The sequence below is a fragment of the Aotus nancymaae genome, unplaced genomic scaffold (assembly GCF_030222135.1).
Source record: "Aotus nancymaae isolate 86718 unplaced genomic scaffold, 86718_ANA_hifiasm-v0.15.2.pri h1tg000049l, whole genome shotgun sequence".
In the NCBI taxonomy this organism is placed as follows: Eukaryota; Metazoa; Chordata; class Mammalia; order Primates; family Aotidae; genus Aotus; species Aotus nancymaae.
Window position 1 is genome coordinate 10741411 of NW_026988463.1, and position 14746 is coordinate 10756156.

General features: G+C 49.9%; 1 protein-coding gene across 3 annotated transcripts in view; it reads right to left on the reverse strand.

Moving 5' to 3' along the window:
* ABCC1 (ATP binding cassette subfamily C member 1 (ABCC1 blood group)) overlaps positions 1-14746 on the reverse strand; it is a 191589-nt gene that overhangs the window by 41321 nt on the left and 135522 nt on the right. For 2 of the 3 annotated variants that reach the window (XM_064362456.1, XM_064362454.1), the window contains exons 17-20: positions 14152-14328; positions 10876-11043; positions 8554-8737; positions 977-1006 (exon numbers count right to left, since the gene is read on the reverse strand). In XM_064362456.1, coding sequence (XP_064218526.1) covers positions 977-1006; positions 8554-8737; positions 10876-11043; positions 14152-14328 — 559 coding nt within the window. The remainder of the gene's footprint in view (positions 1-976; positions 1007-8553; positions 8738-10875; positions 11044-14151; positions 14329-14746) is intronic. The other variant, XM_064362455.1, reaches the window with a different exon arrangement.

Sequence of the window (14746 nt, forward strand, 5' to 3'; positions counted from 1 at the left end):
TCTCCAACTCCTGACCTCAGGTGATCCACCCACCTTGGCCTCCTAAAGTGCTGGGATTACAGGCGGGAGCCACCACACCTGGACACCTGTCAGCCTTTTGAGGGGATCAGCTCTCCCTTTTCCCACAGCCCTGGCAGGCCTGTCAATCAGGGCACCTCAGCTCCCCCAGTCAAGGAGGGCATTGTCCCAGGTCGCCCCTAAGAGCCCCTCTCCCAGGACGTGAATCGTTATCAGTGGTCTACAAGGACCAAAGACAGTGCAAGTTCATCTGTCCTGAAAGAGTTTGCCTTGTCTCCTGCAGTTCCCACTTCCGGAGTCCTACTTGCTCGGTTCTGCCTTTGATTCATGAGTTACCTGGTATCCTTCCAGAAAACACTCTCTTTTTCTTTAAGGTGGCAGAGTCAGCTTCTGACTGCTTGCACAAAAGCCCTGGGCTTAGCCACACAATGCGGAAGGCAGGAGGGATGTGTTGGCTCTGGCCATTGGAATTCCACTAGGTGACACCCCTCCTCAAGGTCCCCTCTGCCACCTGCTGGAGCTCCTCAACAGGCACGGGTGAACCTGCACTGCCTGGGCTGGTGTGTGCCTTGACTGTGCCCCAGGATGCATAGGTGGCAGCTGACAATCAAATGGTTGCCATTTACTGTCCATCCACTGTGTGCCAGGTGCTTTATAAGCACAGTCTCCTCAAGGCATGCTGGTCACGGTAACGTGACCCACACAACAGTAAAGCTTAGACAAGGTCACCAGTGACAAGAAAGGGATCTGGGGACTCAGGCTATATCCCCCAGTGCCAGCCTCAAAGCCAGACACACAGTAAGTGGTTAGTAAATGTGTGCTAAATGAACTAATGAACAGCCAGAGGGGTGAAAATGCAGACATTCGAGGGCCCCTCCCCAGGCATGCAGCAGCAGTCCCGGCACGTCTCTGGCCTCATTCTATGAGCAGAGCCAACTCCAACCCAGAAATCACTGACCTGCTTCCTCCTCGCCCATCACCGTGCTGCCTGGGAATTCAGAAGACCCAAGAAATTGGTAAGAAGCAAAGCAAAACTCCTGCCCTAAGCCCCTATCTTAATGCCCCAAGGGAGTGAAGGGACTGTCTTTTCTAAAGTGGGAGGGGCAAGGATGGCTGAAAGGTCTGCTCCATTTGTGCCTCAGTTTCCCCATCCCGTACACTGCCCAAGATCAACCCCATTCTCAAAAGGCGTAATTGTGTGGGTTTTTTGATTTGTTTTGTTTTGAGACGGAGTTTTGCTCTTTAGCCAGGCTTGAGTGCGGTAGCGTGGTCTCAGTTCACTGCAACCTCTAGCCCCCGGATTCAAGCAATTCTCCTGCCTCAACCTCCTGACTAGCTGGGATTACACACACCCATCACCATGCCCGGCTAATTTATTTTTAGTAGAGATGGGGTTTTGCCACGTTGGTCAGGCTGGTCTTGAACTCCTGACCTCAGGTGATCCACCTGCCTTGGCCTCCCAAAGTGCTGGGATTACAGGCGTGAGCCAATGCACCCTACCAAAGTTATAACTGTGTTTAACACAGTTATAAATAGAGCTAAATAAAGAATGCAGACCAACCTTCAGTCTTCACGCCTGTTTTCATGGCAGGAGAGGGAAGGAAATGATGTATTACAGTAGGCAGGCCAGGCATGACACTGGCAGGAGGAACGGGCATCTGCTGCAGCCCCTAGGCTCAGCTCCTTGAGGACAGACACTGCTCATGAGAGGGGCTGGCCCCACATGGAGCCAGAAGCACATGTACCCAAGACAAGGGGAAGAGAAGGTGACTTAGCCCAGATACCATCCTAAACCCTCCCAGGCTGGGATGGGGGTTCCTTCTCTGAAATTTCCCAGGCCCTCAAGCACCCCTCCATTACTGCATTTAGGACAGCGATACCCTGAACTGTTTGCTGTTTGTCTCCCCCATCAGACCGTGAGCTCTCAAGGGCATGAAGTGAGTCTTATCCATTGCTGTATTCCCAGCACCTGGCATACCAGGTGGCCAAGAACAGTTACAGAGGATGCACACTGCAGAAGTCAAGGCAGGGGCACCATTCCACACAGAGGCTCATGTACCAAGCGGCCCTGTGGCACACAGCAGGCACTCTGTACACACCCAACAGGCAGAAGGACAGACTGATAGGTGTATGGCCACATCAACAAGCAGAGCTGACTTCCCATTGCCAGAGCCCCCTCTCGCAGCCAGGACTGAGAAAGTTGGTTTCTAAAGCAGACCCGAAGAGGTGAAATCCATTCCTATTTTCTCTGAATCTGAGGTATTTGTGCAGCTGTGTAAACAACCAAAGCCCTCCAGCCCACCGATTGCTTATGCAGGACATGCCTTGAACAGCCAGGGCACGATTCATCCACCCACTTATTTAATACATTTATTCAATGTCTACTATATGCCAGGCTCTTTTCTCAGGCCTGGGATGCAGAGACAACCAAAAAACCCTCAGAGCAGCTGGGCGCAGCAGCTCACACCTGTAATCCCAGCACTTTGGGAGGCCAAGGCAGGTGGATTGCCTGAGGTCAGGAGTTTGAGACCAGCCTGGCCAACACGGTGAAACCCCGCCTCTACTAAAAATACAAAACAAATTGGCCAGGTGTGGTAGCGAGCATCTGTAGCCCCAGCTACTCGGGAGGCTGAGGTGGGAGAATTGCTTGAACCCAGGAGGCAGAGGTTGCAGTGAGCAGAAATCATGCCACTGCATTCCAGCCTGGGAGACAAAGTGAGACTCCACCTCAAAAAAGAAAAAAAAAACCCTCTGAGCTTAAATTGCAAGGGAAGAGATAGATAATAAACGAACAGGTAGATCCATAATTTACCTCCAGGCAGCAGTAAGTGCCACAAAGAGGGAAACGAAGGATGGGGGCCAGGGTGGAGTAAGAATTCTTTCTCTTTTAGTTTTAAAGCAAACACAGGAAACCTGTAATTCGATGACAGTCCCTGAGTCCCTGCAAGCACCAGGTGTTTGGTTTCCATGCAGTGGAACCAGGTGCCGTTTCTACCCTTGACCCATGTTAAGTGCTGCCCGGGTCTGTGCATTGTGCTGCCAGCACACTCACTGTTTATTCTGCCAACGCTGCCTTTACTCAAGAAGGTTCTGGAACTCTGCTTGGGCACCGGCCAGCAGGCCAGGCTCCCCAGAGGAAAGAATTCGACTCACAGCTTTATAGTCAACGCCTCATTTTTGACCAAAAATGGCATTCACTGGTTGCCTCACCGACCTCGTCCTCCAGCCTCGGCACAGAAAGCTCTTCATCCTCAAAAGAGGAAGAAATTCCGCCTCTAAGGACAGCCAGAAGGAATGTGGGGGTCTGTCAGATGAACTCTCTCGGTGGCTGCCCTGTGCTTACAATCAATCTCTGTAACTTGGGGAGGCTCTTATGATACAATGTTAAGAAAGAAATCAAAAGGTGGCAGCAGATGAGAAAACGCTGCAATATGCTCTCAATCTTGTCAAGGAAAAAGGCCTCGGAAGCAAGGACAGGTGAAAACGATGTCGACGCTAATCGGCTCTCCTTCTGGGAAGTGAGAAGGGACAGAAGATGTTTTTTGTGACGTTTTGGTTTTTTTTTTGAGATGGAGTCGACATCTGTCACCCAGGCTGGAGTACAATGGCACGATCTTGGCTCACTACAACTTCTGCCTCCCAGGTTCAAGTGATTCTCCTGCCTCAGCCTCCCAGGCAGCTGGGATTAGAGGCACCCACCACCACGCCTAGCTAACATTTTTGTATTTTTAGTAGAGATGGAGTTTCACCATGTTAGCCAGGCTGGTCGTCTTGAACTCCTGACCTCAGGTGATCCCCCCGGCAAACCAAAGTGCTGGCATTACAGGTGTGACCCACCGTGCCCAGCTTTTTCCTGATTCTTTGTACTCTTTTAGAGTTTGCATTTATCTATGATGAGCACATGTTGCTTTTATAATCATTAAGAAAAACTCAGTAAATAGTTAAGAGGGAAAAATATTTGCCATGAGGTTAAGAGATAGTTCAAGCAAGGACTTGAAAAGCGGCCACAGGCCAGGCACCATGACACGCAACTTTCATCCCAGCACTTTGGGAGGCTGAGGCAGGAGGATCTCTTGAGCCCAGGAGTTCGAGACCAGCCTGGGCAAAAGAGTGAGACCCCATCTCTATGAAACAATGTAAAAATCGATAAATAAAAATTTCTGAAAAGGAAAAATGGCCACATTGTTGAAATAAGAGTCCTTCTCCCAAGAGGACAAGGGAAGAAGCTGGCAGTGTGAAGTCGGAGAACAAAGGGCTTCTTGCTCTCGGCGCTTCAGACATCCTGGCTAGCGGATTCTCTGTCACGGGGGCAGGGCAAGGGGGAATTCGTCTTGAGTGTTGTAGAGTGTTGTAGGGTGCTTGGCGACATCACTGGCCTCTACCCTGGTGCCTGCCAGGGGTAACCCCCACTCCAGTTGCGACATCCAAACATGTCTCTCAACGTTTCCAAATGTCCCCAGGGTGGGGATAGGGTGGGTGCAATTTGTCCCCCATGGAAAACCACTGCTCTAAGTATGAGGTTCCTAAGAAGAAACCAGAGTCATAGCAATGTGTTCCACCTTCTAGGTATGCAGATTCTCCAGTCAATGAGCATATCCAAGTGAACACAGCACCTAAGATGCACTGCCAAAGCTACAGAGTTCAAGGTCGGTCGGATTAACCCATACGTGAGCTCACCCTGCCTCATCCAGATGATCCTTCCAGAAAGGGAACAAGCTGTTCCTAAACTGGAAAAGGAGGCTGCACAGAAGAAAAAGATGTCCCAGAAGAAACTGAAGATACCCCAGAAGAAACTGAAGATACCCCAGAAGAAACTGAAGATATCCCAGAAGAAACTGAAGATACCCCAGAAGAAACTGAAGATATCCCAGAAGAAACTGAAGATATCCCAGAAGAAACTGAAGATACCCCAGAAGAAACTGAAGATACCCCAGAAGAAACTGAAGATATCCCAGAAGAAACTGAAGATACCCCAGAAGAAACTGAAGATATCCCAGAAGAAACTGAAGATACCCCAGAAGAAACTGAAGATACGCCAGAAGAAACTGAAGACACCCCAGAAGAAAGTGAAGAAACAAAACTTTATGGCATGGGGGAATAAATTCAGAATAAAAGAAATGCCATTAAAAGTTTAAAAAAAAAACTATTAAAAAAAGAAATAAATATATATATATATTTCTTAGAAATCAGTAAACTAACTATCCCAGGAGAGAGGTCCGTATCACCCTATTCACAAGCCTACTTCCTGCACCTCTCCCCTCAAGGATTCTCCCAAGCCAAATACCAACACCCACCCCTCTTTGGCCTGGGTGTTCTAAATAAAGCTGATTAATCCAACAAGGAAAACAGTTCCCCTTCAGGAAGAGCCAGAAATGTGGTTTAAACAAATCTAAGGTCATTGGCACTTCGAGTTGGCGAAGGCTGGGCAAGATGAGACCCTGATGTAAAGACTTTACAGTCAGGGCCCTTCCAGAGCGGGGTGGGTGGGGGATGCCCAAGTTTGCTCTCAGACCCACTGCCAAGGACTTCTAGGTGTCCTCACAGGCAGCAAGTGGGTACCAGGATGGTGGGTGGTATTCACATCACCAAATTAAGTGCTGATGTGCACAAAAAATAATAAAGCATCTGGCAGTCTTCCACGTTCCTATACACTGCTTGGATAATCTGGCAGTTGGCAAGGAACAGCAGGGCAGAACCTTTCTGGGGCTAACGGAGTTTAAGGACATTTTTTGCTCACCTGGATGGAAGGGAAGAGAGAGAGATCTCACACTGCTCAAGAGATTCAGCTAACCCACACACTTATGATTTATAAAGCACAGAAGGTATTTTCACCTAAAAGTAGCCTGCGAAGCAGGTCAGTGAAAGACTCACTGAGATTTTGCCACAACCCATCGCTCAGGCTAAGAGACAGACAAGGGAGATTTTGCAGCAAGAAGAAACAGGCTAGACTCAAGGTAGAACTTCCCAACCACAAGGGAATGAACATGTAGAACTTCATTCTAATCAGAGAATTTAAAAGCTGAAGGGAATGTCAGCTATCACACACTGGCAATAAACAAAAACCCAACTTACCCATTTATTTAGTTTTGAGACATGGTCTTGCTCTGTCACCCAGGCTGGATGGAGTGCAGTGGGCATGATCTTGGCTCACAGCAGCCTCCAACTCCCAGACTCAAGCCATTTTCCCACCTCAGCCTCTCATATAGCTGGGACTACATGCGTACACCACCACCCCAGCTAACTTTATTTTTAGTAGAGATGAGGTTTCATCACGTTGCCCAGGCTGGTCTTGAACTGCTGACCTCAAGTGATCCACCCGCCCTGGCCTCCCAAAGTGCTGGGATTACAGACATGAGCCACCACGCCTGGCCACCAGCTTCTCCTTTAAACCACCAGGGCTCATGACAGCAGGATTCATAAGAGTCAGAAAGCGGAAACAACCCAAATGCCCATCAGCCAGTGAATAAACACAGGATGGACCATCTGCACAGTGGCGTATTAATCTGCAGTAAGAGGAAACGAAGCTGTAACACAGGAGAACCTTGAAAGCATCAGGCTAAGTGGAAAAGCTACCAATCACAACATTCCACCTATTGTGAAGCCATTAAAATGAAATGTCCGGAAGAAGCAAATCTAGAGAGACAGAAAATAGATTTGTGGTTGCCTAGGGCTTGGGGGTTGCTGGGGAAAATAGGGAGTTACTGCTGATGGATGTGGGGTGTTTTTGGGGGGTGAAAAAATGTTATGACCTTGATTGTGGCAATGGTTGCAAAACTCTGAATATACTAGCAATCACTGGATTGTGCGACTTAAGTGACTTAACTGTATGTTGTGTGAATTTTTTTTTTTTGAGGTGAAGACTCATTGTCACCCAGACTAGAGGGCAGTGGCACGATCTCAGCTCACTGCAACCTCTGCCTCCTGGGTTCAAGCTATTTTCCTGCCTCAGCCTCCCCAGTAGCTGGGAATATAGGTATGCACCACCATACCCGTCTGGTTTTTGTATTTTTAGAGATGGGGTTTCATCATGTTGGCCAGGATGGTCTCGAACTCCTGACCTCAGATGATCCACCCACATCGGCCTCCTAAAGTGCTGGGATTACAGGCATGAGGCACTGTGCTCAGCCTACATGTGTGAATTACATCTCAGGAAAGCACTTATTAGAGACACTAGGATCCCTGCAGAGAAGGAGCTCCCACCCCAGTCAGACCAGGAGACCACTAAAGGAGCAGAAGATGAGAACTCAGAGACCAACTTTAGACCCAACTCTGCCCGCAGTTGCTGAGTATCCTGGGGCTGGTCACTTTGCCTCTCTGCCAGTCAGGGGCTTCCCAGTACATTTTCCCAATGCAAAACCCGCCTGGAAACCCTGCAGGACGATCACTGTGCTGACCTCCTGTCTTACCCCCACGTCCTGGCACACCATGGTCTGACCACACTAGCCTTTATGTGTTGTAAATAAATTGAGCTCATGCTGGTCCTGAAGCCTTTGCACTTGCTGTTCCCCATGTCTATAACACTGTTCCCAGACCTTCTCCCTGCTAGCTCCTTCCCATGCCTATGCAACCTTCCCAGAGAGAGTTTCCCTGTCCCCTGCCTCAGTTGCCACAATGACACCCATCACTCCTCAGCCCATGGACTGTCACTTTTTTTTCCTTTCATAGCACTTAATAGTATCTAAATCCCTTTTTTTTTTTTTTTTTTTTTTTGTTTGGTAGAGTTGGGCTTTCAATATATTGGCCAGGCTGGTCATGAACTCCTAGACTCAAGTGATCCACCCACCTCAGCCTCCCAAAGTGCTGGGATTACAGTTGTGAGCCACCGCTCCTAGCACGTTTTTTTGTATTTTTTGTAGAGATGAGGTTTTGCCATGCTACCCAGGATGGCCTCAAACTCCTGGGCTCCAGCAATCCTCCCGCCTCAGCCTCTCTAAGTATTGGGATTACAAGCGTGAGCCATGATGCTTGGCCCTGCTAAACTGCTTTATGAGGGAGGGAACTGAAGCTCAGATGGGTCTGAAGGGCAGGCCTGAGGTCACACAGCTGGGGAGATCAGCGTCCAGGGTCTGAAACCAGATGTCACCAACCCGAGCCTGCAAGCTCAACTCTGTGCTTCACCTCACAACCCTCATGTCTCTTGTGTCATGCATGTCCTCAGTTTCTCTCAGCTCCGAGATAGAGAAATTAAATAAATTAAATAATTACCACTGTTTCTGGTTTTGCCTTAAGGACCCTGAAACTCAGCAGGTCCAAGGCATGTCCCAGGAAGGCACTAGACCCTGCCGTGAGGTCAGCTGAGCAGAAGCCTGGTGCCCCCATGCCCTAGTCGTAAAGCACTGGGACTCCCTCCCAATTCAGTCCTGCAGAGACTAAGATGGTCTTCCAAGTTGGTTCTTTAGGGGGCTCATTTACCTCCCACTCTCATGCTCTGCTGAGCCGCCTTCCGTGGGTGGCTGGTAGCCCCCTCAGGAGGCCAATGTGGCCCTTCAAGGCACCAGGCACCCCAAGCGGGAGGAACCCCGGGGCTGCCCCTACCATTGTCTTCTGGGTCCTGCTCCTGCTCTGCGCTGGCGTAGGTGCGCAGGAACTCAGCGAAGGCACCGTCCCGGGCCAGCAGCTCCTGGTAGGAGCCCATCTCAGAGATCTTGCCGCCACTCATGACGATGATGATGTCCACCTGCGGCAGGTAGCTCACGCCGTGCGTGACCAAGATCCGCGTCTGTGGGCAGAGAGGACAAGCGGCCACATCAGCGCACACGTGCGAGACTGCCTGGCTGGGCAGTGAAGACTAAAGCAGGAATGAGCCAACCAAACCTGGTGGGCAGAACTCAGGTCTGAAGGCAGGGCACGCACCTGGGATGACAGCATGCAGGAGCAGCTTAACCTATAATCCCAACACTTTGGGAGGCTGAGTCAGGAGGCTCCCTTGAGGCCAGGAGTTCAAGATCAGCCTGGCCAATATGGTGAAATCCCATCTCTACTAAAACTACAAAAATTGAAACCAGCCAGGGAAACACAGTGAGACCCGTCTCCACAAAAAAATTTAAAAAATTAGCCAGGCAAGGTGGTGCGTGCCTGTAGTCCCAGCTACTCAGAAGGCAGGAGGATGGCTTGAGCTCAGGATGTGGAGGCTACTGTGAGCCATGATCGTGGCACTGCACTCCAATCTGGACTCCACCCTATCTCCAAAAAAAACAAATGCACTGGCTATGTTCCAATAGTTTTATTTATGGACACTGATACTTAAATTTAGTATGATTTTTGACCATTTAAAAATATAAACATCACTCTCAGCTATAGAGCCATACAAAAAGCAGGCAGTGGGCCAGATTTGCTAACCTCTGCTCTCTAAGAGAAGAATTAGGGATTGGGGTACAGGATCAATAGAGACTATTTTATTTACTTAATACATATTTTTTGAGATAGAGTCTCACTGTTTCCCAGGCTAGAGTGCAGTAATGCAATCTCAGCTCACTGCAACATCCACCTCCGGGTTCAAGCAATTCTCCTGCCTCAGCCTCCTGAATAGCTGTGATTATAGGCGCGTGCCACCACACCCATCTAATTTTTGTATTTTTAGTAGAAACAGCATTTCACCATGTTGGCCAGGCTGGTCTCAAACTCCTGACCTCAGGTGATCCACTGGTCTTGGCCTCCCAAAGTGTTGGGATTCCTCACAGTGCCCAGCTTTATTTATATACATACATGTGCACACGTACGTGCATATATTATAAGAACATATCCATATTCGTGTACTTTTCAATTTTGTTACCACGGGCAAAAATTACTTAGTAATTTTCAAAAATGTTGTTTACTATTTTAAAATTATGTTTACACAGCATGTTAGTGGTATGTATGGGAATGCTTACAATAACAGGTCATGTAGCACGATGCTTCCTGTATATATACAAGTAACAAGATAACCCTATTTAAAAAGTTTATACAGAGTAAAAAGACTTGAAAGAAATACAAAATCTCTAACCAGTGGAATGTGTGTAACTGCTTCCATTTTCCTTTTTCATGTTTTTCTTAATGTGTATTTCCTCCATGGGGATGTGTTAGTTTTAAAATCAGGGGAAACAGTCAGGCACGGTGGCTCACGCCTGTTAATCCCAGCACTTTGGGAGGCCAAGGTGGGCAGATCACTTGAGCTCAGGAATTCGAGACCAGCCTGGCCAACATGGTGAAACCCACTCTCTACTAAAAATACAAAAAGTTAGCTGGGCGTAGTGGTGGGTGCCTGTAATCCCAGCTACCCGGGAGGCTGAGGCATGACCATCACTTGAACCCAGGAGGCGGAAGTTGCAGTGGGCCAAGGTAGCCCCAGTGCACTCCAGCTTGGGCAACAATAGTGGAACTCCATCTCAAAAAAAAATAATAATATATAATCGGGGGGAAAAAAGCCAGTGTGCACCCATTACCACAACTGCCCTATGAAAAGAACACAGGAGCTTTTTTCTATCACAATAAGGTGTTGTGGCAATTTTCCTACCCCTCTATCCACGGCGGCCTCTGCAAGTAAGAAAATGCAGCCTGCTAGGTCACAGGCAGTGTCTCAGAGTAGGATTCCCCACCGAGAAGCCAGCCCTGTGACTTACTCAGGGAGGGAGCCTTCCTTTGGCCACACAGAAGCAATGAATTTAACTCTGCGTGGAAGACTTATCCCTATAAAGACAAGTACAGGCGGCTGCCTTCGGACGGCTTCCAAGAGAAGCATGAGAAATGTGTTCTTTAAAGTCCAATTAAAAACAAAAAAAGCCAATGAAAGCGAAGGACTCCTAAAGGGGACACATCCCGACTTAACCGAAGGGCAAGACAGCCCGACGCCAAGCTGCTCCCCACCCCGCCAGCAGGCACCTTGTTCTTCAGCATCCCCTTGGGGCCAATCACATTTTCAAAGATGTGCTTTCCCACGTGGGCATCCACTGCCGAGAGAGGATCATCGAAGAGGTAAACGTCAGAGTTGCAGTACACGGCCCGGGCCAGGCTCACGCGCTGCTTCTGGCCCCCAGACAGGTTCACGCCCTGGGGAGAGACATGGCAGATGAGTGGGCTTCCTGGGAAACCCTGACACTCAAGAAATGTAGAAGCAGGCCAGGTGTGCTGTGATCCCAGAATTTTGGAAGCCAAGGTGGGAGGATTGCTTGAGGCCAGGAGTTTGAGACCAGCCTGGGCAACATAGGGGACCTTGTCTCTACAAAAAATAAAATAAAAAGTTAGCCAGGTGTGGTGGTGTGCACCTGTAGTCCCAGCTACTCAGGAGGCTGAGGTGGGAGGAAGGCTTGAGCCCAGAAGTTCAAGGCTGCAGTGAGTCATGACTAGGCCACCGCACTCCAGCCCGGGCGACAGAATGAGACCCTGTCAAGAAAGGAGGGGAGGGGAGCAGAGAGGAGGGAAGGGGAGGGGAGGAAAAAGAAAGGATAGAAAGGGAGAGAGAGAGAGAGACAGAAAAGAAAGGAAGGAAGAAATAAAGAAAAAGGGAGGGAGGGAGGGAGGGAGGGAGGTGGGCAGGCGGGCAGACATAGGGCCTGCTCAGCACACCACCGGCCCAGGGCGGAGGCCCTGAAGGGCTGCACCCGCCTCCTCTTCTTTGAGTGAGAGACTGAAGGCACGAGGTCCTGCCCACACAAACCTGGAGCCAGGCCCCAGATCCACCAGCAGCAGGGAAGGAACCACAGGCACAGGTTTAGCCCCATCTGTAAAGCGGGCCAAGGAGAAAGTGCGAGTCTCCCGTGAAGTGCTGGGCAGGGCACGTGGTGCATAGCAAGCACTCAGCAAAGGGCAGCCGGTGGCACCCAATCCTGCTGGCTGGTGGGAAGGCCCGGATCACTTAGTCTCAGGGAAGGCGCAGGTGGATGGGGTGACGCTATTGTTGCTGCTGCCGTTGGTAACGGCTGCCATGTTTGCCAGCTTACTCTGGATCTGTCATTGCCCAGCAAGGCCACATACATGTGAATCAAGCTCCAACCTGGGGACGCTTAAATCCAGCCCGTGTCCGTCACCAGGAGGAAGGACAACGCATGGACCGGCAGCAGCGCCTGCTCCCATCATGACAGAGAAGTCAATATCATTTCCCTATATGGCTGGAAATCAAGGGGACACACACTGGGTCACCGCCTGGCCCCTCCTGAGATGCCTACCCTAGCTCCCATGCACTGAGCGGGGATCCTGGCAGCCAGGTGCCTTCTCTGAGACAGAATCTCACTCTATCACTCAGGCTGGAGTGCAGTGGCACAATCTCAGCTCACTGTAATCTCCACCTCCTGGGTTCAAGCAATCCTCTCACTTCAGCCTCCCGAGTAGCTGGGACCACAGATGCACACCACCATGCCTGGCTAATTTTTGTATTTTTTTGTAGAGATGAGGTTTTACCATGTTACCCAGGCTGGTCTTGAACTCCTGATGTCAGGCAATCCTCCCACCTTGGCCTCCCCAAGTGCTGGGATTATAGGTGTGAGCTAATGCACCCAGCCAATAATTTGTTTTTTATTTCCAAGGAGCTGTACACTTACTTCAATTTTTAAAAATCATTCATCAAGTAAGAAAGCCAATGGAGCCCCTGGCTTATAACTGAAAACAGAAATGGGCCAGTGCTTTGCACTCCAAGTCTTCCGACAAGGGACACACCAGACAACTGCCACGGGCGCCAGAGCCAAGCGGCCAGGCAAGCAGCAGGGGAGGGCACCCCAGGCCTGGAAGGCTCAGACCAAGGTGGGGAGGTGGGCAGGGGCCGGGGTTGCTGAAGAACAGCAGGAAAACCTGGGGGCTGGAGCACAGGGGGAGAGAGAGAGGGAGGGAGGGAGGGACTGCAGTGGTGAGAAAAACAGAGAAGGGCTCTTTTAGAGACGACAAAACGAACAGGTAAGAACATGGACACAGGAACCATGCTCTCCACAGTTCTGTGGCTGCGTGGCCTCACGCAAGTCACTTGGCCTCTCTGTGCCTCCTTTTCCTCAATGATTACCTGGGTGTAACAACAAATTCCACCCATGGGCTTGCTGTGAGGAGGAAATACGTGTAAAACATTTAGCATAGTTCCCAGCACACAGAAAATGCTCAAGTTATAGGCCAGGCACAGTGGCTCACATCTGTAATTCCAACACTTTGAGAGGCAAAGGTGGGCAGATCACCTGAGGCCAGGAGTTCAAGACCAACCTGGCCAACACAGTGAAACATCATCTCTACTAAAAATACAGAAATAAGCTGGGCGTGGTGGCAGGTGCCTGTAGTCCCAGCTACTCAAGAGGCTGACAGGAGAATCACTTGAACCTGGGAGGCGGAGGGTGCAGTGAGCCAAGATTGTGCCACTACACTCCAGCCTGGGCAACAGAGCAAGACTCCATCCATCTCAAAAAAAAAAAAAAAAAAAGAACTTTGAGAGGCTGAGGCCAGCAGATCACTTGAGGTCAGGAGTTGGAGACCAGCCTAGTCAACATGGTAAAACCCCACCTCTACTAAAAATCCAAAAACTGGCTGAGAGTGGTGATACGCACCTATAAAAAATGGAGGCTAAGGCATGAAGATGACTTAAACCTCGGAGGCGGAGGTTGCAGTGAGTGGAGATCATGCCACTGCACTCCAGCCTGGGCACCAGAGCAAGACTCTGTCTTATAAAAAGAAAGAGAAAATGCTCAGTTAGTGTTAGCTAACGTGCTATTCTCCTTATTATGGCTGTTCTGACGGGGACTGTGGGCATCTGAATCCACACCCCTCCTCCCAACAGCAAGCCCTTTGTCACATAACTTTGTAGTCATGTGACCACAAAGGTAGTATGTGCTTCCCTTCCGGTCCCTTGCCTTGGAGCTTGGCCAAGTGACTTGCTTTGTGGGTGTAAGGGACAGTGTACTTTAAGGGGCACTGCATGCTTTTTGGGGGGCCTACCATGAGAAAAGCCTCCCTGTGGAAAGCTGCTGACCCCTCACCCAGTCCCCAGCAAGAAGCTCTGTAAGGGAGGCCTGAGCCACACCCACGGCCTGGAGCCAAGCTCAGCTGGCCTGAGGCGCGCAGTGGAACCACCCAGCTGAGCCCCACCGGGTCAGCTGATTGCAGTCAACTCACAAACCACTGACATTGTGAGGGTGTTAGTCAGCAACAGCTGACTGATCCAGGGGCCAGCGGTGAAACTATACTGACCTTCTCACCGATCTCTGTCCGATCCCCGCTGGGCAGGATTTCCAGGTCTGGGAGGAGGGCACAGGCCTGTATCACGGACTTATAATACCGTTCCTCCAGCTGACATCCAAAAAGGATGTTTTCTCGGAGAGAATCATTCTGAATCCAGGCCTGCTGCGGCACATAGGCCAACGAGCCCTACATGCAAATAGAGAGAGATGAGACAGACACACAGACAGATTTCATCAACAACACAGCAGACAGCCTGCCCTCCTGCTAGGAGGGCCTCACTTCACAAGTCATTTTCATCACACCTACTGCTTTGACAAGAGGGAAACTGAGTCACAAAGGACAACAGGCGCCAGGGCTAGGATCAGAACACATACCAGGCGAATGACTGACTCCAATACCAGGAGTTAAAGAGTTGATCTCCTCATTGATGAGATTACAGTTGCTTATTTAGTAGCTAGCTATTACCTTCATGCCTCCAGTGGTGATGAACACCCTTGCTTCCCAAGAGCAGAAGTCCTGGCATCACCAAAAACTACCTGATTACAGTTACAGTGGATGCGAAGAGAGAAAGACACATGACACTTTTTAAAAACCTGACTTGGCC